Consider the following 24,905-nt stretch of genomic DNA (forward strand, 5'->3'; position numbering starts at 1 on the left):
AACACAGCACTTTTGACTTCCTTATAGAATTAATATATTTCACCGATAATACGAGGAGGAAGGAAAACACGAGAGAAATTAAGACCCTTGGTGTAGTGACGATGCTGATGAATAATTTGATTCAGTTTAAGAAGGATATCTGTTAGTGAAAAGGGTATACCGGTATATTTCATTTACTTAGCTTCAGAAGGATGTCTAGTGATGAAAAAATTATATCCATCATGTAACTGAAAATGAAAATGAAAACTCTCCCCCGCCTTCCTCTTCCCCCGATTTTGTTCCCTAGTCAGGATGCACAAATATTCACCGTAGTAACATCTATCTATTCACTTCCGGCGTGGGTCACAACGTTTTCTTATCGGTGCACAGCTTGCCCACGGCCGATTTCGTCCTCAGACCCACCGAGACGCCCATTTTGCTGTCTAACAAGTCACTGGTTTTGCTCCTAACACATTCGTTCGTGGATTTAGCATCTAACAAATCACTGGTTTTACTTCTAATACACTCGTTCGTGGATTTAGCGTCTATCAAATCACTGGTTTTGCTTCTAACACAGTCACTAATTGGTTTGGTGTCTAACAAATCACCAGTTTTGCTCCTAACACACTCGTTGGTAGTGTTTGCGGCTATCGTGTCCAGTTCGGCGGGGCTCGAAGTATCCCTAGTACCACTGCAGTCACTCAGCGCCGAATCGGAGGAGATGGGCAGTGACGTGGTGCTCCCGTTGGCGTATTTGCGACAGTCCAGGAGGGAGCAGTGTCGCGTAAGGTCCCCAGAGGGTTCTCTAGGAGGATCCCTGTGCGCGCGGAGGGTGTGGTGCGGCCCCTCCTCCAGCGACATGGTGATGAGGGGTAAGGGCCGAACCTGTCGCTCTGCCGGACGCGACTTCTTGGACTTGCGCTTGTCGGGTTTTGGCAGGCCTTTCTTGATCTGACGCCCCACCACCTGACCGGAAGAGGAAATTTTTTAGAACAGAACAGAGAGAGGAAGCGAAAACTTCAGGAGGTCTCTATTTTTTCCTCAAATCACATTAACATTAATATTTTTTCTCTTTTTTCTTCTTCCATCTGTTTACTAACTTCCCTACAGTTCTTCCAGCCACTCTGCTTTCTTTATGCTTCCTCCACGCACTGTAACTTTTGAATCAGAGAACTTTAAGAGGAGAGAAAAGATCAGTAATTAGGGGTGTATGAAAAGTGTGCGTGTATGACGATTGAAGTGACATTTCTGTATGTCATGTTTATTAATCCTAACCCCAAATAAAAAATATTCAGGTGATCAGTGTAGGTGTGAGGTATGGCAGAGTTAATACTGTATTACCTCCAGATACATTAATTACAGGTACCGAGCGCAGGCGTGATACGTGGGGAGGTGTTAATGAGGCGGGCGCTTACCTGTAGGTTGACACCGAGGTAGGGTGGGTTGGGAATGGACCGTTCACTGTCCCGGTACGCCAGTTCAAACAGGCCTGTGTCAGCGTTGCGGTTGTTGCGGTAGTCCACCACCACTGGAAGACAGGCAAGGCTTAGGCAGGAGTCAGGTGGAGGATAGGCAGGGTGAAGTAAGGCAAATAATGGCAAGAGTGCAAAAAGATGATGAAGAGTGAGAGATGTGGCAAGGGTGAGGTAGTGTTGAGACAGGATTGAGGTATGAGACAAAGATCAGTTGAAGGGTGACGGGAATGAGGAATGGATAAATCAGGAACCAGTTCGACAGAGGCGGAACAAGTTGGGAAGAAGCCAGGGTGACGTGAAAAAGACAGAGGGAAGTAGGTTGCAATGAGACGAGTACATGTAAAGGAGGGAAGGAAAGATGTCTGGACGGAGAAAAACTGAGGTAGGTAGACGAGTCGTTGTTGCAATCTCCGACCCATCAGGACGTGAACGCAATGGACTGCAGAAAAACAGAAAAACGGCCACTTCAACCGCAGGGGAGAGGAAAGTGGGTAATGAAAAAAAAGTCACCAATTCCTCCATAACATTTCAGAATATCTCATAACTGCGTGAAATCTATAAACACACTCCCATATCACCCCCTTTGAGGCGTAGGGTCCCGAGGCTAGGTTAACCATAGTCCACAGGAGTTTAAGGGTAACTCTGGCTGGGCAGACAAAGCCGCTGGGGACATTATAAGGATCAAAGTACACTACCTCCAGCCGCCTGTTGGGGATTCGAATCAGCGCGCAGCACATTCTGGTTTTTAAATCAATAAACTACCTGGCTTTTTTTTTTTTTTTTTTTTTATAACTAAAACAATACACTGTTTTTACGGGAGTGAATATGAAAACAGTGATGATAGAAATTTAGAGAGAGAGAGAGAGAGAGGAAACAAGTTTATGAGCAATATTAAGGTACACAGGTAAGCAGAGTACGGTAGAGTTAGAACTAGAGGTATAGTAAAGTGGCTTAGATTTCGAGATACAATAAGGAGTTGATTTGTTAAGGACAGGGTCAGAGCTACAGTAGGTTAGTTAGAGAGTTAGAATTAGACCCAGAGGTAGTCAGAATTAAAGTCAGACACTAGATTTAGAGATCCAATACCCTTAATGACGTCCTGTAGACACTGGGCACACATCCGTCTCGTGACACTGGTGGTGGCGGCCATGCAGGGGGAGGAGTTGATCTCTATTAGCCACGGCCTGAGAGAGAGAGAGAGAGAGGCAGAAGTAAGGGGTAGTTCACAGTAGTTACCCTTCCATACTTGAAATATTGCCGTTTTTTGTTATTCTGTTGAGGTGTTGGCCAGATAATTATATTCTTAGAGTGTTGAGGCATTGTTAATTTTTAGTATTACTGCGTTGAGTGTTGGGCAAACTTTTTTCTTTCGCCGTTAATGCTTTGTGTAGATTTGGCCCACTCAGCACGAGGTCGTACTTTTGTAATTTATTCTGGCTAAGAATTAAGTTAGAGCCTTCGAGGTGACACAGAAACACTCACTTAAGGTCTTCAGTTAGCATGAAGTCAGCGCCGAACAGCTCAAAGCCGTGCTTGAATGTGTCCATCTCCACCTGTGCGGCCAACATGGCGGCCACCAGAGCATCTCGCATCCCAGGGTAAATCACCTCGGACCAGTGACGCTCCTTCTTCACGCCCCTGTGGTGGTTAACTCAGATTAGGTTAGGTTAGATTAAGTTAGGTTACGCTAGGCTAGGTTACGTTAGTCACACATATTCTCGTCTTCTTTCCGTCACCATTCTCTACCCTCTCTCATTTCTCCCCCTACCCCTTTTCCCCTCTCCTCTTGAATCCTCCTCTCTTTCCCGCTTCTCCATCTTCCAAATTCCCCCTCCTCCTCCTTTCCCCTTTCTCCTTCCCTCTCTCCCCTCTTCTCTTATCTCAGATCGTCAAAAACTGTTGCACATCTCACACATTCTCGTCCTCCTTTTGTCTCATTCCTCCTTCCCTCCCATCTATCCTTCTTCATCCCCTCTCTCCTTCTTCATCCCCTCTCTCCTCCCCTCATTCCACCTTCTCCATCCCTCTCTCCTTTCCCACTTTCTTTTTCCTCCCCCTTACCTGAGATAGTCAATAAACTGATGTACGTCCCACATATTTTCCTCGGGCAGGTCCTCACTCCTGGCCCCGTTGAGGTACTTGCACTGGATGGCGTTGTTACTCAGGTGCACCGCCTCGTTGCTCGTTGTTAGGTCGAACTGTTGCGAGCAGAAGCGCAGGTAGCACTCCCTGTATGCACACACAGGTACACATGCATACATGGGTATACACAGGCACATACATAGGCACACAAGTACGTACACACACACACACACACACACACACACACACACACACACAAAAGAAAGAAGGGGAACACTTATAATAACAGCTGATATTAGTGTATAACAGGATGAACACACAGCCAGAAACATGTCTGTCTCATTTGGGGGCGAAAACGTATGTCGTATATTATCACCAGTCGTTAACTTATAGTGATCTCAGTTTTATGGCTTAATATAATATTGGTACAGTAAATATTATATGAAAAGAAAATGCCCACTTATAAATCAGTGAATTTAATATAATTTCAGAAGGTCTCGGAAAGCAACTTAGGGAGAAATAGAACAATATTAATTGTATTCCTGATAAACGCATCGCCTATACACATAACCCTGCATATGTATTTGTTTGCATGTGAAGTTGTGTGTGAATATGTGCGGTTTTAGTGCATGATTTATATGGGTATGTGTGCGCGTGTGTAAGTGTGGGTTAGTGTGTAAGCAGAGAGAGTTGCCTACTCGTGTGAATGTCTTTGTGAGTGGTAATGTGAAAAAGACTGGCTGAGAGAGAGAGAGAGAGAGAGAGAGAGAGAGAGAGAGAGAGAGAGAGAGAGAGAGAGAGAGAGAGAGCATATGTGCGAATGAGTGCTGGTGTGACTGAGTGTAGGTGTGTGAGTATCGGTATGTGAGTGTCAGTTTCAGAGTGGAATTCAGAGTGAGTGTGAGTGACTTCGAATATAAGTATAAACTGTAGCCATGATATACCTACCTATATACCCACACATGGAGTGGGTTCCAGTCAGTGACCAGGAACCACTGCCTGATGTCGAACTTGGTGTTGTGGATCAGTAGGGGGCGCTCTGCCGAGGCGGGGCGGGATGAGGAGGCGCAGATAAGTTATATACCCACTGATTTTATTCATCTAGGCATTATCTCTTTATCTGGGCTAAAAGATGTAGAGGAACCTATCTAAAGTGACTGTTTGGAGTACATAACTTTCCCAGCAGCTATCGAGAAATGTCATCGCTCCTTCCTGTCTTTTTTTTTTTTGGTTTACAAGACTCTCTACATGCTTATTGCTTTATATATGACAATTGCTTTAGATGTTGCAAAAGGAAAAATCGACTGCCTTTTAATAATACATTCTTAAATTTCTTTGCATAACTTTTAACTGCTATGGATGTCTCGGATAAATCAAATTGTGTGAAGCCTGCCACAAAAATGCACATAACTGCATTCAACTTCCTCATATATATATATATATATATATATATATATATATATATATATATATATATATATATATATATATATATATATATATATGTATATATATATATATATATATATATATATATATATATATATATATATATATATATATATATATATATGTATCTCCTCCCCTTCTCTACCTTTAGCCTTTTACCTACACCTGGAGCCTGTCATGACACCCTTAACACTCTTCACACCCATAACCCGTCCTACCCCAGTGTGTCTTTAGGTGCGACAACAAGATGGTAGAGGCGGCAGCTTTCTCCTGTATATATCTTCTCCCGTCTCCTGTCCTTAACCTTTTACCTACACCTGCAGCCTGTCAAAACACCCACAACACTCCTCACACACCTAATTAGTCCTACCCATATGTCTTCAGGTACAGGGTGACTGAGGCGGCTTACCCATGTACTTCTGGACGACGTACTTGGTCTCGTAGATGAGGGGGGACTGCACCAGGGCCAGGATCTCCTCCAGGTGATTCATGAGGAAGATGCCCCGACCCCGAGACTGCGCGCCGGGCTTCACTATCCACAGGTTGCGCACGCCGTCCATGGCAAGCTGGGGCCAGAAGGGCAACACACGGCGCAGCGCGGATTCGCAGTCTGACACCAACGCCTGTGGGGAGGTGCAGGTCAGTGGGGGCTATGTTGTGATATGGTTTTTTAGGTAGCACTGGGTAGAATTATGTAGTCTTTCCTCTTACATACGGAAAGAAGTCAGTGCAGAGTGAAACTGAAATATGTTTGTTGTAATCACTGGTTATATATGTCTGCCTTAAAGATTTATGGCATCTCGCTCAAGGTAAATAGATAGATAAATAGATCGACCTTTTGGGTGCGATATGGGTATCTCCGAGTTATATGCAGCAATCTGTTGTTATCCAGAATAGTTTTTGTAAATGTGATCATAGCACCCAAGGGATAAATATTAAACTTAACCCGACAGATTAATTATAGGTGTTTCTTAATGTATAATATGTTACTTTAATGAAAAATGTGGTTATAAAAAATGAAAAGAACGTGACTGGAAACTCAGAACAGATGCTTAGAAGTACCATGGAATGAAATACTGTCTCTTGGATAACACTAATGCTAAGCCGCCCACAGGAGAGGAGGCAGGGAATAATGGCCAAGACAGTGATTGTGCTCGTTATATCCACTTAAGGGGCTGTGATTGCAGAGACCTCAAGCAGTAACGCACGCAGACTCGTTACTTACAAGGGGAGGGTAGTGGAGGAGGAGGAAGGGGAGAAGAGAGATGGATGAGGATAGGGGAAAGAAGTAAGAGGGGAGAAGGGGTAAATGACGAAGGAGATGGAGGGGAAAGATGAAGAAAGAGACGAAAGGTGGAAGAGGGCGTGATGTGTGTGTGTGTGTGTGTGTGTGTGTGTGTGTGTGTGTGTGTGTGTGTGTGTGTGTGTGTGTGTGTGTGTGTGTGTGTCTGTCTGTCTGTCTGTCTGTCTGTGTGCATCCCGTACCTGCAGCTGCGTCTGTGATGATACCTTAACCTTCTTGTCCATGTGCACGACCCTGTAGTGGGCGGTGATGAGGGCGTCCCACTCGTGTTCCCTGAGGGGGGGCGGAGGAGGGGCGTCTAGGTCGTCATGGCAACAGCTCTGTATATATTGCTCCACGTGGCACAGGGCCTGGCGGATGCGCTTCATGGGAACCTGGGGAGTAGAGGAAATTTTATAGGGATTTGGGGCACTAATTACTATGCTCCTTAAATGTCTCCTACCTGGGTATTTTTGTACCCTCTTTAGCATCGCATATACTAGTGTTCAGGTACTCATGATGTTTATAGGAGCAAGTCTTTCTTTTTATATGGATTTTTCTTTCAAGAAAGTATATTATTTTGTTTTTGAAATGCCTATTCTTATAATGTGCCCCCATATTATTACAGTTAATTCGACAGTTTATATTTTGTAATTTACGTGATGGTAGGAAACACACACACACACACACACACACACACACACACACACACACACACACACACACACACACACATACAAACAGGAAAGGAGGTTCAAAGACTGATTATGTGGTTATAAAAGTTTTGTATATAATTCAGTGAACTTGAAGCTGAGTAATGTACTATCTTCATATCTGTTTCACCACTCTCATTGGTACTATACCCCTATGGCGGTCTCCTCCCCTCTTTCCCCCCTGCCCCTCCCAACCCACCTCGCCGTGTGGGTCGGCTACCGCCTGTGGACCGTGGGTGTCGTGGCGTTCCGAGACCCACTTGAGCATGTTCAGGCAGGCGGTGAGGCGGTAGTCGTGGATGAAGGCGGTACGTTCATCCTCGTGGCCGATGCAGTAACCACGCGGCACGAACGTATCAACACCCGCCGCCTCGCTAAACCAGTGCAGCTGTTGTAGCGTCTCACACAGCCCGTACTGCAGGGAAGGAGAAGAATTTAAGATCAACAGTACTGGGAAGGATCAGGTGTACTGGAAAGGAAGAGCTGTAGCGTCTCATACAACCCGTACTGCAAGGATGGAGAAGACTTTAGAATCAGGATCACTGAGAAGGAAGAGCGTAGCGTCGCACATAACCCATACTGAAAGGAAGGAGAAGAATTTAGGATCAAGAAAGCTCGAAAGAAAGAGGAAGTAGGGGCACTTGAGAGGAAGCTGGATTGGGAACACGTGAAAGGATGTTAAGAGGAGAATTTGGGATGAGCAGTGCTGGAAAGGAAGAGGAATTAAGGGCACTGGAGAAGAAATGGAATTAAAGGCACTTGGAAAGATGTTAGGCGAATAATTTAAAATCAGGAGGACTGAAAGGGAAGAGGAATTAGGGGCACTGGAGAGGAACTGGGATCAGGGCCACATGAAAGAATATTAGATCTTTTGTCAAGGTGAACGTGGAAATTAGAATCACTGAAGGGCTTGGACGTGAAAAGTAAAGCCAGTGGAGACCTGGAACTGGACATTAGAGTCAATAAAAAGGACGTGGAAGCGAAAATTAGAGCCACTGAAGGACGTGCGAATGGAAAATAGAACCAGTGATGGGGACGTGACTATCAGAATTAAGTCCGAGTTAAGGGGTGACTGAAGAAGAGACGGGAGTGGGAAGTAGGGATTATTGAAGAGTAAATGGAAAAGGTTTAAAAATTAGGAACTGAAAATTTGCGAGTGTTCAGACTGTACGAAAATGTAATCTTTATTTAGCAGGAGATTGTGGTAAATTAACAACAAACGTAAAATTGAAGATGTGAGAATTAAGGATATGAGAGCTAAGGAATCGAGAGTAGAAGATGCTGAGGACACTTGGTGCAACTGGGCTGAATACAAAACAAGAAGAGAAGAAAAGATCTAAGACACACAGTAGCAAAATGAAGAGAACAGACGAGGAAAGAACAAAATGAGTACGAGTAAAACTGGAGACAGTAGAAAATAGAAGTGGAGAGAGTGAAGACAAATTAGAGGAGAAAATAAGACAAAGGACTGCATGGAAATAAAAGTTACAGAAAGAATGAAAGAACTGAAAAGAGAGTAGAAGAAAAGAAGACAGAAGATGGGAGACTAAATGAAAGTGAAAATGAAGAAAGTGGAGGTTATTAAAGACACGAGAAGTAGACCAAAGGGGTGAGATAATAGGGTAGACTGAGGCACTTCGATTTATGACGTACTGGAGAGAACATAAAAGGTGTTTATCGGAAATGGAAAGAGAAGTCCCCCGCTGAGATAGGAAAGAGGGGCTGGAAGAGGAGGCAGGGAAAGGGAAAAGCTAAATGGAAGTTTGACAGGAAGGAGGGAGAGGACTTGGGAGGAAACTGATGGAGGGAAGCTTAGTTGGAGGGAGGGAGAGAATCTGGAAGGGCACTGTTGAAGGGAACGCAGGGAAAATTTGAAAGTGAAAAAATGAATATTACTGAGGAAAGATCGGAGAGAAAGTTGGTAGAATGGAGGGAAGTTTTTTGGGAGGGGCCGTAGGATGGAGGAAGAACTGGAGGCAAATTGGCAGGATGGAGGAATAATTTTGGAGGGACTATTTTGGATGGAGGGAAAAATATATTAAGATAGTCCAAGAAAGGGAACGTCATGGTGTGTGTGTATGTGTGTGTGTGTGTGTGTGTGTGTGTGTGTGAGGGGGTGAAGGGGGGAGTTCCTGCTGTGAGGGGAGGGGAGAGGAGGGGAATGTTGATGTCGTGCTGTGAGGGGAGGGGGGAGGGGAAAGGGAAAGAGGTGAGTACTTTACGGAGATTGGAGGGGGACGAGGAAAGGTGAGGGGGGGAGGAACCAAAAAAAAAAAGAAAAATGCGGAAAAAACAAAAAAGTTATAGTGACAAAAGGTAATGGGGAAATAATCATAGGTTCATGGAAAAATGGGGTGTTTGGAGTGATTATATTGATGGATGAATGAGAAAGGAGGGAAGGGGAATGGAAGGTAGGGAGTAGGAGGGGAGAGAAGGGAAGAGAAGGGATGGGAATGAAGAGGGTAGAGAAGGGAAGGGAAGGGGTGGGAATGGAATAGGGGAGAGAAGGGAAGGGATTGGAATGGAAAGGGGAGATAAGGGGAAGGGATGGGAATGGAAAAAGGGGAGACAAGGAAAGGGATAGGAAAGGAAAGGGGAGAGAAGGGAGTATGGGAGGAGGGAAATAGCCCACAGTACTTACAAAGGGAAGTAAACAACATATCAAAAGGACATCGCGGCTGTGTTTGTTGCAGAGAAGATTAAAACTGTGGTATCTTTTTTAAGAGTGAAAGACAAGGATAGCAGAGCAAGAAGGCATCCTCGCTAAGAAGCACAGTTAGGCAAAAAAAAAAAAAATAATAATAACTCCTACTATTCCACTGCGTCTCCTCCACACTATAGATCATGTCCATCACTGTCCCCCCTCACGCGTCAAATCAGAGAGCATCATCTGGTTAATATGCTTTTGTATGTTAAATATGCAGAGTATGGCGATATTAGGATTTATGTAACACAGAATAGGACAGCAAGGTGTAATAAGCAAAATAAATCGCCTAGGAAGAGATGTTAGGGAGCTTCCTTAGCCGACGAAAATATTGGCCAGACATACCAAGCACCTCTCGCCTTAGGAATATTAGCCAGAAGAAAGTGAGATGTACTAGGGGTGAAATATTAAGCAGTCTTTATTTATTTATTTATTTATTTTATTTTTTCCAGCAGATGATGATAAGCAGAAAAGTTGAAATATTAAACCATCTTTTGTCCACGCTTGTATTAGGCAGACTTTACTCATTAATTCATTTACCGTATGTATAACCAGCAGCAGAAGTCGATAAGCAGAAAAGATGAAATATTAAGCCATCTTTTGTCCCACTACACTGATTACGCTGATGAAAAATAATTACCACTGTGTCCTTATAATTTGACCCACTTTCAGTAAAACTTAATCACTTCCTCATACGGTCAGCAGCAACATATTCACAAATTTTTATCATGGCCATTCTTTTTTTATTTTCTGTAATCCGGTGGACATAGTGACAGACAGACAGATAGGGGGAGACAGGCAGATAGACAAACACACACACACACACACACACACACACACACACACACACACACACACACACACACACACACACACACACACACACACACACACACACAGTGGTTACGGCATTATCTCTTTTCACCCACATTGGCAGAAGTAGTAGTAGTCAGAGAGAGAGAGAGTCTAGTTATTAAGCCAGTGACAATCTTCTCTCAACCGCTATTAAGCCCTTGTGTTCATTTCGGAAATTGCCTTCCTCCCCCTCCCTTTCCCATTCTCCCCTCTACACCTCCCCTCCTTTCTCCTCCCTCCCCTTCCTTCCCCGCACCACCCCCCATCCCTCCACATACTTCTCCTCACTCCCTCTTTACCACTCACCTCGTCTTACCTCTCTCTCCTCATTCTGAATCCCTCGTCCCTCACCTGTTTCCCTTTTCTCCTCTCCTTCCCTCCACCACCCCCTCCTTCTCTCTTCACCCTTCCCCTCTCTCCCCGTACCTTTCTTCCTCTCCCTCTCTCCCATCCCTACCCCTTTCCATCCTTTCATTTTCTCCCCCTCCCCTTTCTATAGTACTCTCCATTTCAACCCCCCTTCATCCGCCTTCCCCTCCCTTCTTTATCCCCCCTCTCCTTACACCTCGTCCCTTCACCTTCTCTCCCCTCCCTCCTCATCCCTCCCTCTCTTATCTATCCCTCCCCATCCCTCTGTTTCCTCTGCACCCCTTTCTCTCCCCCTTACCCTTATCTGTCCCCTCCATCTCTTCCCCTCTTGTCTCCCCTCCCCCTACCCCACTCCTCCACCTCTGCACCTACCACGGTTAATTACAAAGTTGAACCCTCTCTCTCTCTTTCCTTATTAGCTTCCCGTCCAGGTGACCTTTTGAGAGAGAGAGAGAGAGAGAGAGAGAGAGAGAGAGAGAGAGAGAGAGAGAGAGAGAGAGAGAGACAGACAGACAGACAGACAGATACACACACACACACACACACACACACACACACACACACACACACACACACACACACACACACACACACATTTTTTCTCTCGCCTATGCAACGTCCATCAGGCTGTCAACCCCTTTTGTCCCGTCCCCTACCCTCATACCCTTCCCCTCTCCCTCTCCCCTCGCCCTCACTCCCCCTTCACATCTCCCCCTCCCCCTCACCGCCCTTCTCCCCCCAGTGGCGTTTTTCCGTGACAGTCAGCCTGTCACGCAGCGCTACCGGATCCCGATAATTCTCACGCTCTCTCTCTCTCTCTCTCTCATCCTGTGTGCAGGCGGCAGTTCCTCCCCCGTCGTACCCGGATTTGTGGCCTGTTTTGTGCATTTTTTTTTTTTTTTTGATGGTAGAGGCTGATGTGGGTGTGGTGTGTGGTTTGCCAATTAGCACGGATCTGACACAGGGTTACTTATGGTATTAGAAACGCCGCTAAAAGGTTGCATGTGTGTGTGTGTGTGTGTGTGTGTGTGTGTGTGTGTGTGTGTGTTCCAGAATTTTTTTTCCTCTCAGAGATATTTACTATTTCGCCAAAACATTCTAATTGCCTCTCCGTTAAGGCTCGGCGTCACTTAACCCTTCGGAGCACAGCGGCCTTCAGTCAACGCTTGAGTGAGGGACGGAGGGACTTTTGTATCTGGAAGCAACTTGACGTCAGACGGGAGTGCATACCTCCTGCCTCCACCACTTCCATCCCTTCATTCAATTAGGAACTAGAATCCTGGAGCGACAGAGGGTGGGGATCTGTGGGGGGAGAGTGGTGGAAGAGAAGGGAGGGGGGTGGAGGGGATAGTGGTGGAGATGGAAGGAGGGAGATTGGTGAAGGTACAGGGGGAAGAATAGTGGACGTGAAGGGTGAGAGATGAAGATGGAGGCGGGGGAAAGTGGTTGAAGTGGAGGGGGAGAGGTGGGGATGAAGGTGGAGGGGAAATGGTGGAGGGTGGAAAGGTGGGGAGGGGGGAGTGGTGGACGCGGAGGGGAGAGTGGTGGAGGTGGGAGAAGTGATGGAGGTGATGGGGGAGAGGTGTGATCAGGGTGGAGGGGGAAGTGGTGGAGGATGAAGAGGTTGGGTAGGGGGGGGAGTGGTGGAGATGGAGGGGGGGAGGGATGTAGGAGGAGGCCGTTTGAAGTGGGGTTAAAGTCCAGGCTGATTGGAAACTGGCGTGGGAGAGTGAGTCGGGGATATGGATTTGTAATTATTTTTTAATCATTCCCTTTTGTTTTATTTATTTATCATTTACTTACTTTATTTACTCATATTTGTTTCATTTATTTTATTTAACCTTATCTACCACAGTAAGTCCTCATAATACTTCCAGCTCATGTCCGTCGTAGTGAAGGGTTAATGAAGGCAATATCTAAATTCCCTCTATCTAAGTCTCATGAAAGGAAAATTAGATCTTATGGGGATAACAGTAATTAAATTAGACGTCATCGCGGTGAAGAGGCAAATGTATAAAGGATGATGATGCGTGAGTGGTTGTGTGACTCAGTTAACTCGGTGTGGTCTTTGATCTGTGTGCCCTTTATTTATTAATTAATTTATTTATTTATGCTTTCTGGATCCTACCTTGTCACATCTAGCCGGGAATTACGGTACGATTTGTATGATGATGATGATGACGGTGATGGCGATGATGATGATGGTGCTGACGATGATGATGATGGTGCTGACGATGATGATGATGATGGTGCTGACGATGATGATGATGGTGCTGACGATGATGATGCTAATGAAAAAAGACACTCAGATAGGGCGATAAGAACAAATGCATTTATGGGGAGTTTAGGAAAAGAAGGCCTTAATATCGACGTTCCACCAGTGCATACCAAAATTCCGTCTTTTCTGAAACATCTTTGTGTCTGAATCCTACATCACTCGAACATTTAGACGAGAAAAAAGGAAGGACCAAAGGCTGAGTATATGAGTGGGGTGGGTAGGTAGGCAGGAGGAGGGTAGGTGAGTTATGACAGGTGTGGGGTGGAGGGAGGGAGGGGAGGGAGCCATAAAATCGATGTTCCACTAATGCATAAATTTTTTCGCTCCCTTTGAAGTTACCGTGTCCAGAGCCCGTCTCGTAGGTCAAGGAGTCTCTGTAGCACACTTCTTTGGTACTAGCATTTTTTTCTGCATTGAGTACATTAATATGCGCCTGTGTTATTCCACACACACACACACACACACACACACACACACACACACACACACACACACACACACACACACACACACACACACACACACACACACATACACACACACACACACACACAAATACTGAGGTGTTATATGCTAAATGAATCGCTTAGGAAAAGGTGTTTGGGAGCCTCCTTAGCCAAGGAGCATACGGATCCAGGTGTTGGATGGACGTTCATTAACCTGGCCAGACAGGTGGGAGTTGGATGCAGTTCGAGGAAGGACGGCAGGTAAACAAAGATGTCAATAGTGTCAGTGGCTGTGTACCTTCTCGGTAATTACACTGCTTTAATACTGTCAGAGCTGTGTACCTGTCTATTAATTACTGTGTTTATAGGGGTGTGCGGGTGAGTGTATTTTTAGTCGTGCAGTACATGAAGTTAGGTCAAGTTAAGGTGAGTTAATTCGACTGCCGTCCCTAGATTATTTTATTTAGGTCTGGGAAGCATTAGAAATACTTCCTTTATCCTCCTTAAAAAGTGCCGTTTATTTTATTTTATTGTTGCCACCACTAAACGAATATAATTACGTAACTTAGGGAAGCGCTGTCCTGCTGTAGTGCAGATATTAACCCACAGATCCAGGGGAGGTGTATGAGCTGAATATAATCGTTCGTCGTAAGTTGGAATCTAATTGGAAGCTCTCTCGTCTGGGCCAAAACACTAATCAAGATAATGTGCAGCATATTTTTCTGCCCCTAGGTTTCTCGGCGGCTTGGTAAAATCGCCTGTCGATACGCAAAATACAGCATAGGTCAGTAATCCCCAGCTAAAGGATTAATGAGAAAATGCGAGGAATAGGACGTTTTTTTTTTTCTCGTTTCTGTGGCCATGTTCTTTCCCGTAGCACCTCTGTTGGCTTCCACGCTAATCCCCATTGGTTAATTAAATCCTCGCCATCAACTAGAATTAGGGGATTTATGTAAGGGATTTATGTAGTGTGATGGAGCTAGGTAAGTCTGTTTCACGGTGCACACAGGCTTGGCAATTTATATGAATGTCGAGAGTGGGGAAATATTGCAAATGTGTAATGCATTATCAAAGGCCTGAATGATGCGTGGCTGGATGTACTGTGTGTGTGTGTGTAAGTGCTGTGCGTATGTGTGTATGTATGTCTATATGTGTATTTATATATTGTTCATTTTACTTTTTTTATGTAGTATTTCTCCTCAGCAGTTTATTATGTTTATTACACAACCACATTCTCCTGTGTTATTGATATATATTTTTTTATTGTTGACATAGTTTGCTTCAGTAACATGATGATGATGATGATGAAGATGGGAAATGCGGTAAAGATGATGATGATAATGGAAATAGGAAATGCGGTAATGAGAAAGATGACAGTGACAATGATGATGATAAATGAGTAGCATTATCAAGCTACACAGAAGTGCTTGGGTGATGAAACATTAAGAGGAAAAAAAAAGAATGATGAGTGATTATTTAGACGAAAACCTCACTACTACTACTACTACTACTACTACCACCTTCTGTTCCCTTCCCCCCCCCAAACTCTCTCCCACGACCATATTCTCTCCCTCTCCACCCCACCCCACCTCAACCCCATCTTCACCTAACCACCCCAGCCCCTCCCTTCCTCCCTACCACCCCTCTCCACCCCCCCCTTCGACCACACCCTACTTTTGTTCCTTTTACTGCCCCATTTTTCTCCCTGCCCCAGTCTCTCTCTCTCTCTCTCTCTCTCTCTCTCTCTCTCTCTCTCTCTCTCTCTCTCTCATTAAAGTGATATATGGGGAGGGTCACACGAAGCAGGAGAGTGCGTGTGTGTGTGTGTGTGTGTGTGTGTGTGTAAGGAACAAAAAAAGGTGTCACGCACGCAGCATATTACCACACACACACACACACACACACACACACACACACACACACACACACACACACACACACACACACACACACACACACACACACTTCTTAAACTATGCACATGCTTTTTTTTTTTTTTCACACGCCACGTAGCACCTCCCATCCCACTCCACTGAATCTCCTGCATGCCCTTTTTTTTTTTCTTTCTTTTTTCCTGCTAAATTGTTAACTCCATGAGAGGACCTTATTCGCCCTCGTGTGCAGTAATCCTAGTCTCTCTCTCTCTCTCTCTCTCTCTCTGGGAAGGAAGAATTTGGGTGTTTTATTTGGCTAACTCCTATCTGTCTTGTCTTGGTTAATTCCTGTTTGTTATCTCTGCCTATCAGCGTCCAGTCTCGTCAGTGCCGTATCATGTCTCGAAATTACATAAGCTGATTTTTGGCTCTCTTGCTTAGCTGTTTTTGAAAGAGACAGATTTGCAGACTCCCATTAATGTGTTTATTACTATTATTATTATTATTATTATTATTATTATTATGCTGGTGATGTCGATGATTATTATTATGACTAAGAGTGTCCTTCTTCTTCCTCTTCTTCTTCATATTATATTATTATTATTATTATTATTGTTTCTCAACAATACGTTAAACACTAGTCTCCATTAACAAATCCTTCCCTTTCCCCTTCCTTGGCTCTCTCCTCCCCTCGCTACTGCAGTAAAGATGTAAGTGCAGTGTGTGTGTGTGTGTGTGTGTGTGTGTGTGTGTGTGTGTGTGTGTGTGTGTGATTGCACTGCCTTTCCTGCTTGCCCGTATATATGTATGTATGTATGTATGCGCTTCCTGTGTGCATGTGTAGGTGTGCGTGAGTGGAAGAAATTTAGCCATGTCCTTGCAATATGTGTGTACAGTATATATGTGTATGTGTGTGCGTGTTTGTATCCTTTGTGTTCTAACGTAAACTGTCATGGAACGCAGAGAGAGAGAGAGAGAGAGAGAACCAACGCATGTGGGTACGAGTGTATGTGTGCGTGTGATGCATCTGCGTGTGACACTACTGTAGATTTACACACACACATTATCGTTAGTCTTTTTTCTCATATTTTTGGCACTTTTCGTGATACAAAGACGTCAACTTCTTTAATATGATGCCATTATTGTTTATTTTACTGCAAACAAAATTTTATTCATATTTTTTCTGTTTTCGTGGCTTCATCTTTTTGTTGTTAGTTTTCCCTTTTTTAGGTATCTTACGGGTTTGTACTTTTGTTATTATTTATTTCTTAGCTTTTATTTCGTTCGTTTAATTAGTCTCATTCATTTTTTTTATTCAGTTCTATTTTCTCCTTGGTCTGTTTTTTGTCCTAATATACAATATTGTCCGTTCTTCATTTCATTTATTTGTTCTGGCCTTATACTTGAACAAAACGCGTACCTGTCCATAAAAACCAAGTTGTTATTAATATTTTTTTTTTTTACTTGGGATTGTTTTTGTTTTTTTATCTAAATGCGAAAAAAGTTAATGCAAGTAACTGGTGGCTGTAATTGATTTTTCCCCCCAATAATATCATTTTTAGTGTTAAAATACCCGAGTTTGGGCATAGCGATGAAGGGATTTGGGGGAGAGAGAGAGAGAGAGGGAGGGATACGTCGCACCTGCTAAATTATAAAATCCGTGCACGTCAGGTAATCAGTTTTTCTTACCAAGACATGAAATTGAGGCTTAAGGACTGAGAGAGAGAGAGAGAGAGAGAGAGAGAGAGAGAGAGAGAGAGAGAGAGAGAGAGCAATTATCCTCAAGGAGAGAGGACGAGGATGTGACAGCGTGGAAGCAGCGAAAGACCTCAGCAACAGAAACAGCAAATATAAGTAAAAATTGATATATTAAATGTAACAGGATGCTCGGACAATAAATAAATAACTCCTGCACTACAGTACATCATTGCATCTGATTCTCGCTGTCTCCAGACGATTTTTTTTTTTTTTTTTTTTTTTGACTGGAGGGGTGTGATACAGCCTTCAACAGACCCATACTTCTAGGGGAAGGGCTCGTAAAAAAAAAAAAAAAAGTCCATCAGCCAGAAATGATTTTAAAAAGACGTCATTGTATTCAAAGAATTAAATGAAAGGCAAACAAACAGCAACAAACACAAACTTCTGCGAGTAAGGTATCTGTAAAACATTCAACGTCCGCTTCGAGAAACAAAAGCTTTTACGAGGCCCTATTCCCGCCAGCACAGAATTCGTAGCATTTCTTCCCTAGCTGCTTATTTTCATTAGTGCACTGTAGTATTCCCTTGTACGTTGTTTATACATTTTTTAAAGTCGCCAAAGTTTGAGTCATTAACATGTAAGAAGACATAAAAGTGTAGTAGCCAGAATTAATAGCCAAGGAAGAAGTGCTACGAAATCTCCCCCTTGAGTGTAAACAAAGAAGAGATGACCCGCTGGAGGGGTGTGCCAATTTGATAATGTCAGTTTTAAAAGCAAACTTCCCCGCTTCCCCCTCACCCCTAGCCCCTCGCCAAAGCCCGGATGTTTGGCTTACGGTGCGTGTGCGTGCGTGTGAGTGCAAGGTTGTCCGTCCGCATGTCCGTTTGGTGCCATTTATCCTCTCCCACAGCCGTCTGGATGAAGCAGTAGACGTGGCACCACCGCTCACACCCTCCCCCCCCTGGCGGTGTTTATCTGACGCGGGCGCAGCAGTAATTATAATATGAAATGGTGGCTTCCCTTTTTTTATTTTCGGGAATAATTATCCAGTGCAGAGATGTTTAACAGAGATACATTACACGCCAAAATAAAGCAAGCCAAAATTAAACGGTGTTATATATTTATTCATGGTTTGTTTTAGGTCAGTACGAGTACCCCTTCAGCACGAAGACGTCTTTGCCTCCACCACCCTATTTCATTTAGCACTTTATAAACTGGAAGGTTAAATACCGCCTTCTTCATCCACTTGACAACTAGGATGCTCCTCTGAGCTGAATAAAACTGCGCTTCCGGTTTTGAAGGAAATAAATTTGCAAGCCAAAATAGAATAAAAACTGCACACCATTTCGTTCTTTGTTAGCTTTTGGCCAGTGTGATTAAATTTTTCAAAAGGCTGGGAAAAATGTTCGGGCGAGCGTAAAGGCCAAGGTCAGATGTTTTTATGTTGCCGCCACAAAATAACGGCCACCGTTAAAAATGTCCTCTGTTAGGTCTGTTTGTCCTCTGTTATGTCTTTATTTTAGTATATTTGATGTGTTCTGTTCTTGTCATGTGTTCTCTTTATTCTAGGCCATTCGTGTACATACTCTCGGAATTATAACAATAAATCTGGGTGTTTCCCTTATCTGTTTAATCATGGAAGCGAATTTGAATTAAACGCAGCGTTTTCAGACTTCAGAACCTTATGTAACTTCTCAGAAATGACCAGCCATTACTGGGAGGGAAAATAGGTGCATTCTATCATTCATTTTCTTTTCATTAACAGGGGTTGGACTCACTGACATCTGCAAGGACTCATGGAGGTTAATAGTTAAAAAAAAAAAAAAAAAAAAAAAAAGGAGAGAGAGAGAGAGAGAGTACTTTGGCCATCTTGAAGACAGGAAGACCCCGTGGAGGCCATACTGGATGCTACCGGGATCTCAACAGTAAATGGAGGGGTTCTGGACCAACCTTCAGCGCACCCGTAGCATGTAATGGACCACAAACAGAGGTAAGAGTCAATACATTCTTGTTTGCATAAGCCAATGTGTCTCGTTTCAACTGCTCGCTGGTAATTTAGTTACAAAACGACATAATAGGTGGTTTAAGTATTATAGTCATGTTTTGTCAACTTGTTTGAAACCAGAAAGGCTGGAGTCCCCAGGTCAGCTCCAGCAATTTTCCGTGTTTCACTGGATACTAGGCCATATGTCTCAGGGATTTGAGTCGTATGACAAAAGTTCATGGGTTAATTTTTGAATAAATACCGTAAGATTCTTTATGAATATGAAGTTCATAAAATGGTCTCATAAGGGTCGTCTTAGACCCTTTATATTCCTTTTTAGGCTGAGAGCACCCAAGGGTCCTGCAATAAACAGTTTGGCTGATCTAATTTTGGGATTACGTAATTACGATGGCATAGTTTCGAGAGCTTAGTATAAGCCTTAAAGGATAATGTTCGGCAACAAGCATGAAAGCGTCTTACCTTGGTGGTGAAGGGCGTATTGGGGAAGCGGTTGACCACCTGCTCTCTGCTAAGGTGTTTGAAGGAGATGGAGTCACGGGTCCACGTCCACAGGAAGTTGGGTTCCACGTTCCTCAGTAGCCTGGCCACGAGGGGGAGGTCCATGTCGCTCAGTTGGAAGTCCACGTAGGGGTTGTACGGTTCCGGACTCGGCTCACGGGGCACGTCTTTGTCATCAGGCGATAATGTTTGGGTGTCCCCTTCATTATCACCTTCTTCCTCGTTTTCTTTCACATGTTCGTCTGGTACGCATTCCTCTTCAACCTGATCGTCTTTTTCTGTTTGTTTCACCACGCTTCGTCTCCTTGGGATGCGTTTGACGGAGTACTTAAATATACAAGCATTCTTTTCTGTTATGGTTTGCGCAAGTCCCTTTCTTATCTCCGAGGGAGCGAGTATGGCAGTGTTTATATTCTCTCGCGTGTGTGGCAGGGCTTCACGAGTGCCAGAATCTTTTTCCTCATTTTCCTCGTCACTGGAAGACTTGACCTGCGTTTGACTACAGTCATTGGTACTATCAGAATCACTTGGTGTGGGAGGGACCGTGGCCACGCCTGACGATGTACGGGCTAGGTTAATGATACTGGAAGAACGGACATTGGCAGTGAGGGGTTTGGTCTCATCTTCCTCCACGGACCCTGATGATGATGATGATGATGATAGAGATGAAGATGACGCTTTGGATGAGGATGTAGGTGATGATATCGACGATGAGGGAGGCGTGGAGGAAGATGGGGTTGAGTTTAGAGGCGTGTGTGTGCCGGAAGAAGAGGGTGAGGTTTTGTTATTTCCGAGATCGTCCTTTCCACTGCCTTCACTTCCTTCCACATTCTCCTTTCTTATTTCTCTGTGACTTTCTTCGTGCACAACCTTATCTTTGGCATCAGCGGTTAAAACGTTCGTGGTGGTAGATTTGGTTGTAATTTTAGTGGTAGTAGTGATAGTAGTAGTAGCTGAAGTTGTGTCCGTAGATGATATAGTGTAACAAGTCGTAGTCGTGGTGGTAGGGGTAGTCGTGGTTGTGGTCGTGGTTGTTGTTGTGGTAGTGGGGGTGGTAGTGGTGGAAGGTGTGGCTGTGGTGGTTGTGGTGTAAGCAGACGAAGATGTACTGGTAGTGGTGGTAGCAGTGGTATTAAGGACAAGTGTAGAACCAGTGGAAGATGTGGTCGTTGTGGTATTGGTCGTAGTTGTGGAATTAGAAACGGTTGTGGTATTAGAAACAGTTGTGGTGTTAGAAGCTGTGGTATTAGAAGAAGTGGTGGTGGTTGTGGTATTAGCGACGGTTGTGGTGGCGGTTGGAGGGGGTGCAAAGATGGCCTGGTATCCAACATGAGGGCAGACACAGTTGTTGGGGTGGGGGTTGACGTAGGGGGCGGAGTGTTGCATCTTCTCCACCCACCCCCTCCTCCTTAGGGCGTCCTTGATGGCGGGGAAGTAACCGAAGATGGAGAACACGCGACCCTCCTGGTGAAAATAATAAGGAAAAAACAAAGAATTAGTTTTGTGTTTAATGATCATCGTCTTTATTAAACAAAAATCATCATCATCATCCCCACATTATAAAATTCATGGAATCAGCAAAACCTGAAAACAGAATAAAAGAAAATAGAAAAAGTAGAACTACCGCCAGACTACGAGCTTTGAATGATCTACCTTTCTGCTCCCTCGTCTTTTAAACCATCGAAATACAATAAGAGAAAATAAAATATAGAAAGGTGCCCATGCACAGCAGTACACTATTTACTCGAAAATTGAATCGTGACACCTCTAACAAAGATCCTTTCTGTCAAATCAAGCATAATTTCGTCCGATATTTATTTGTGTCGTTTAAGGTGTATACGAAATTATACGCAAAATGAGAGAAGCATAGACTATATCGCTAAACTGTGACAGGTGAAGATGAAGAAAGGAAGAGACGGAAGGGCGAGTTGATGATTGTGGTAGGGTGGAAAATATCTTCAAAGCCTGCTACAGCACTGAAGGCTAATTAGCTCATGCAAGGGCGCTAGTAAGGATGTGTGGCTGCATGATGAAATGGGGTATGCACACGCCACATATATGACGGGTGAGGCACGAGGAGAGGGGGTGCTTCAGGGGAGGTTAATTATGGCACAGGTTGATGGTGTGATTAGGACATGTTGCAGTGGTGGTCATTACAAGGGCGTGAGAGGAAGTGGGTGGTGGAAAAGCATGGTGGACTTGTAGTAAAGTACAGTATTGGATGGCCGTCTGAAAGTATCCTCAGCTGCTGCAGGAGACTTTTAGAATCTGTACAGTTTTATATTTTATTCTTAGAATAATGAAAATGAGGTGGGTGAAAGCCAGGACACTTGATAGGGGAGTGGTAATGAATACGCATTGTTGACAAATGTTGATGGATGGAGGAAGGGGAGTACTGCAGGTGAAGACTGGAAGCTTAAGAGTATGGTATAGGAGTTAGATAATGTGTACGAGTATGAAAGACCTGGTGCGAAATTCCAGTGCCTCCAGAATGTATCTTTATCGAGGTGATAGATGGATTAACTATGACCACTGCTGTAAGCGTTTGTATACTGTTTTCGTTTTGTTAAATACTTCTTCATGTACAGCATGTACAGTGAACTTCATAATTCTAAAGTTCCATCTTTATGGAGTATAACAAAAATAGCAGACACTGGCAACACATAAAAGGAAGCTGCTGGAGAATATTTTCGATATTTCATTCACGCTTTGAAAAATGTGGAGATATAAAACGCACGGATACTTTCTGGAGGCATTTTACACGTAATCAAAAGCATAATGGAGATGTTGGCTCAAAAAAAAAAATCACTTATTCTGATACTTCCTTCTAATACCCTGCCCAGTACCCACCAAGATGGCCTTCTCAGTGAACATCTTGACCTTCCTGATCTGCTCGAAGGTCATCTGCTTGGACCGCGGCGAGATCCCGGCTAGCGATGACACGGACTTCCTCCCGGGGGACCTGTGGAGGCTGGGGCTGGTGGGGGGTGCCAGGCTCTCCCCTCCACCTCTTCCGTTGGGGTGGCGGTGGCGGGGTCTAGGTGAGGAACCTGGGGGGCTGAGAGAAGCTGAGGCCCTCTTCTGTGGCGAGGTGGTCGAGTCCCGTGGCGGCATTATGGGGCCTGGCTTGTTTTTTCCCCCGGGAGCCTTGGCTGACGGGGTCCTTGGGGTGTTTGGTGCCTGGGCATCTTCTGGTGCAGAGTACGTCACAAGGGGAGTCATCAGACCCTTCCTCGAGGTTCGCCCTCCTCCCGGGTCACACTTAGCACAGGTAATCTTGCTGAAGACACTCCTGGCAGCCTTGGAAGGTGGCACCTTGTGGTTAAGGACAATTGAAGAAGTGGACACGGTGGGTGCTGACTGTGCACCGGCTCTGTCCTTCCCAGCTGCTGACCCTGCCGCCTTCTCGTACTTGGTCTGCGTCAGTGAAAACTCCTCTGAGATCTTCTTCACATGGCGCCGCACTGCAGTTGATGGCCGAATGTTGCCCTTTGCCTTGAGCTCCTTCTTGTAGAGCCGTGCCGTCCTTCTCCACTCCCCGTGACTGCTACTGGAGTGACCCGCGAGGTGGGAGAGGCTTTTGGCCGAGTGCGAGGGGCTTTTGGCGGAGTGAGAAGGGCTCTTTGCCGAGGGAGAGGGGCTTTTGGCATTGCTTTTGGCAGAATGAGACGGACTTCTTGGGGAATGTGAGGAACTTTTGGGTGAACCTTTGGCAGAGTGAGAGGGACTTTTGGCGGAGTGAGACGGGTTCTCATAGGAGTTTTTAGCGGAGTGAGAGGGACTTCTTTTGGTGGAGTGACTTTGGCTTCTTTTGGCAGATGGAGAGGGGCTTTTGGTGGAACGACGATAACAGGCGGATGAATATCTGTTCATGTCCCCGGTGCTGTGGATCTTGTGACTGGTATGGGTGAAGATAGGGTGGATGTGGGTGGTGGCGTAGGTGTTGTGAGTGTTGGTGAGGTGCAGGTGGTTGAGGGTGTTGATGGCGGTGAGGCTGGTGGGCTGCGTTTTGATGGGATGATGGTGATGATGGGGAGCGTTGAAGTAGGGTTGGTTGTTGTGGGTGGTGACCTCGATGAAATTGCTACGGTTGTTGTTGTTGTTGGAGTGGTTGAGTTTGATGTGGGCGAGGCTGAAGTTTGGAGTGTGATAGCGTGTACCCATATCTCCTAAACTTTCCAGCTTCCCTCCCTGCTCTCCTAACATCTCTCTCTCCATTCCGAACTTCTCGATCGTCTCTGTCTCCTTTCCTAACCTCTCAGTCTTCTCCTTCACCCCTCCTGACCCCTCTGTAATCTCTTCTATCCCTCTGATCATCTCGATTTTCCATTTATCTCCACCCATCATGCCCATATCTCCTAACTTCTCCAGCTTCCCCCCTCCCCCTCGAAGCCTCTCCATCTTCTCTCCCTCCACTCCAAACTTCCCTCTCTTTCCTCCCTCCCATCCTACCTTCCCTAACTCTCCTCGTAACCGCATTTTCTCCTTCTCTCCACCCATTTTCTCCAGTTTCCCTTCTTCTTCTCTTAACTTCACCTTTCCTCCTCCTTCTTCTTCGGACTTTTCATTCTTCTCTCCCTCCCCTTCTACCTCCTCCTTCTTACCTCCCCCTTTCTCTACGATGTCTCCCTCACCTTTAACCATGTCTTCTACCTCTTCTCTCTCCCCTTCCAGCCTCTCAGTCTTTCTCGTCTTCCCTCCTAGATTTTCCGTCTTATCTCCATCTCCTCCTGGTTTGTCCCTCATTCCTCTTTCCTCTCCCAGCCTCTCTGCCTCCCTTCCTTCCTCTCCTAACTCCACCATCCCCTCAATCTTCCCCTCATTTCCTGCTAAGCTTTTCACATTTCCCCTCTCTTCTCCCCAGCTTCCCATTTTCCCTAGCCTCTCTCCCCTCCCTTCTTCCCCTCCTAGCTCCTCTCCCCTCTCTCCCTTACCACCTAGCCTCTCTCCCCTCCCTTCTTCCTCTCCCATCGCCTCTTCCTTCCCACCCGTCTCTAGATAGTCAGCACCTGCCCGGATCTCTTTATTATTAAAGTGGATCCTGCCCCGGGAGATCGAATGTTTGTGTTGTGTTTGTGTTTGTGATTGTTGTAGTTGTTGTGTTTGTTGTTGTTGTTGTGTTTGTTTTTGTTGTAGTTTCATGGCCCGTCCTGGTATGGCCACCCTCATCATGGACAGCCTTTGTCTCTCGGCGGATA

General features: G+C 45.0%; 1 protein-coding gene across 1 annotated transcript; it reads right to left on the bottom strand.

Moving 5' to 3' along the window:
- Positions 1 to 277: 277 nt before the first annotated feature.
- On the bottom strand, positions 278 to 23,872 carry LOC145412935 (uncharacterized). The gene is made up of 11 exons (XM_080282747.1): positions 22,558 to 23,872; positions 19,669 to 21,171; positions 7,180 to 7,395; positions 6,471 to 6,662; positions 5,395 to 5,608; positions 4,485 to 4,575; positions 3,516 to 3,683; positions 2,937 to 3,092; positions 2,541 to 2,638; positions 1,395 to 1,507; positions 278 to 945 (listed from the first exon to the last, which is right to left on the bottom strand). Exons 1-11 carry the CDS (start codon positions 23,869 to 23,871, stop codon positions 343 to 345), a joined length of 4,668 nt encoding a protein of 1,555 aa, XP_080138873.1. The 5' UTR covers position 23,872; the 3' UTR covers positions 278 to 342.
- Between the last annotated feature and the right edge of the window lie 1,033 nt (positions 23,873 to 24,905).

This window comes from Coenobita brevimanus, chromosome 94 (assembly GCF_032717465.1).
Source record: "Coenobita brevimanus isolate Jiangsu-jjx chromosome 94, ASM3271746v2, whole genome shotgun sequence".
Taxonomy (NCBI): domain Eukaryota; kingdom Metazoa; phylum Arthropoda; class Malacostraca; order Decapoda; family Coenobitidae; genus Coenobita; species Coenobita brevimanus.

Bases quoted from the DNA above. Each gene is read 5' to 3' on its own strand.
- LOC145412935 (XM_080282747.1), bottom strand. From the start codon at position 23,871: ATGGGTACACGCTATCACACTCCAAACTTCAGCCTCGCCCACATCAAA. The intron at 6,663-7,179 runs GTGGGTTGGGAG...TCTACTCCCCAG, and splicing joins TAGCCGACCCACACGGCGAG to GTTCCCATGAAGCGCATCCG. The intron at 3,684-4,484 runs GTAGGTATATCA...GTGTGCATACAG, and splicing joins CTCCATGTGTGGGTATATAG to GGAGTGCTACCTGCGCTTCT.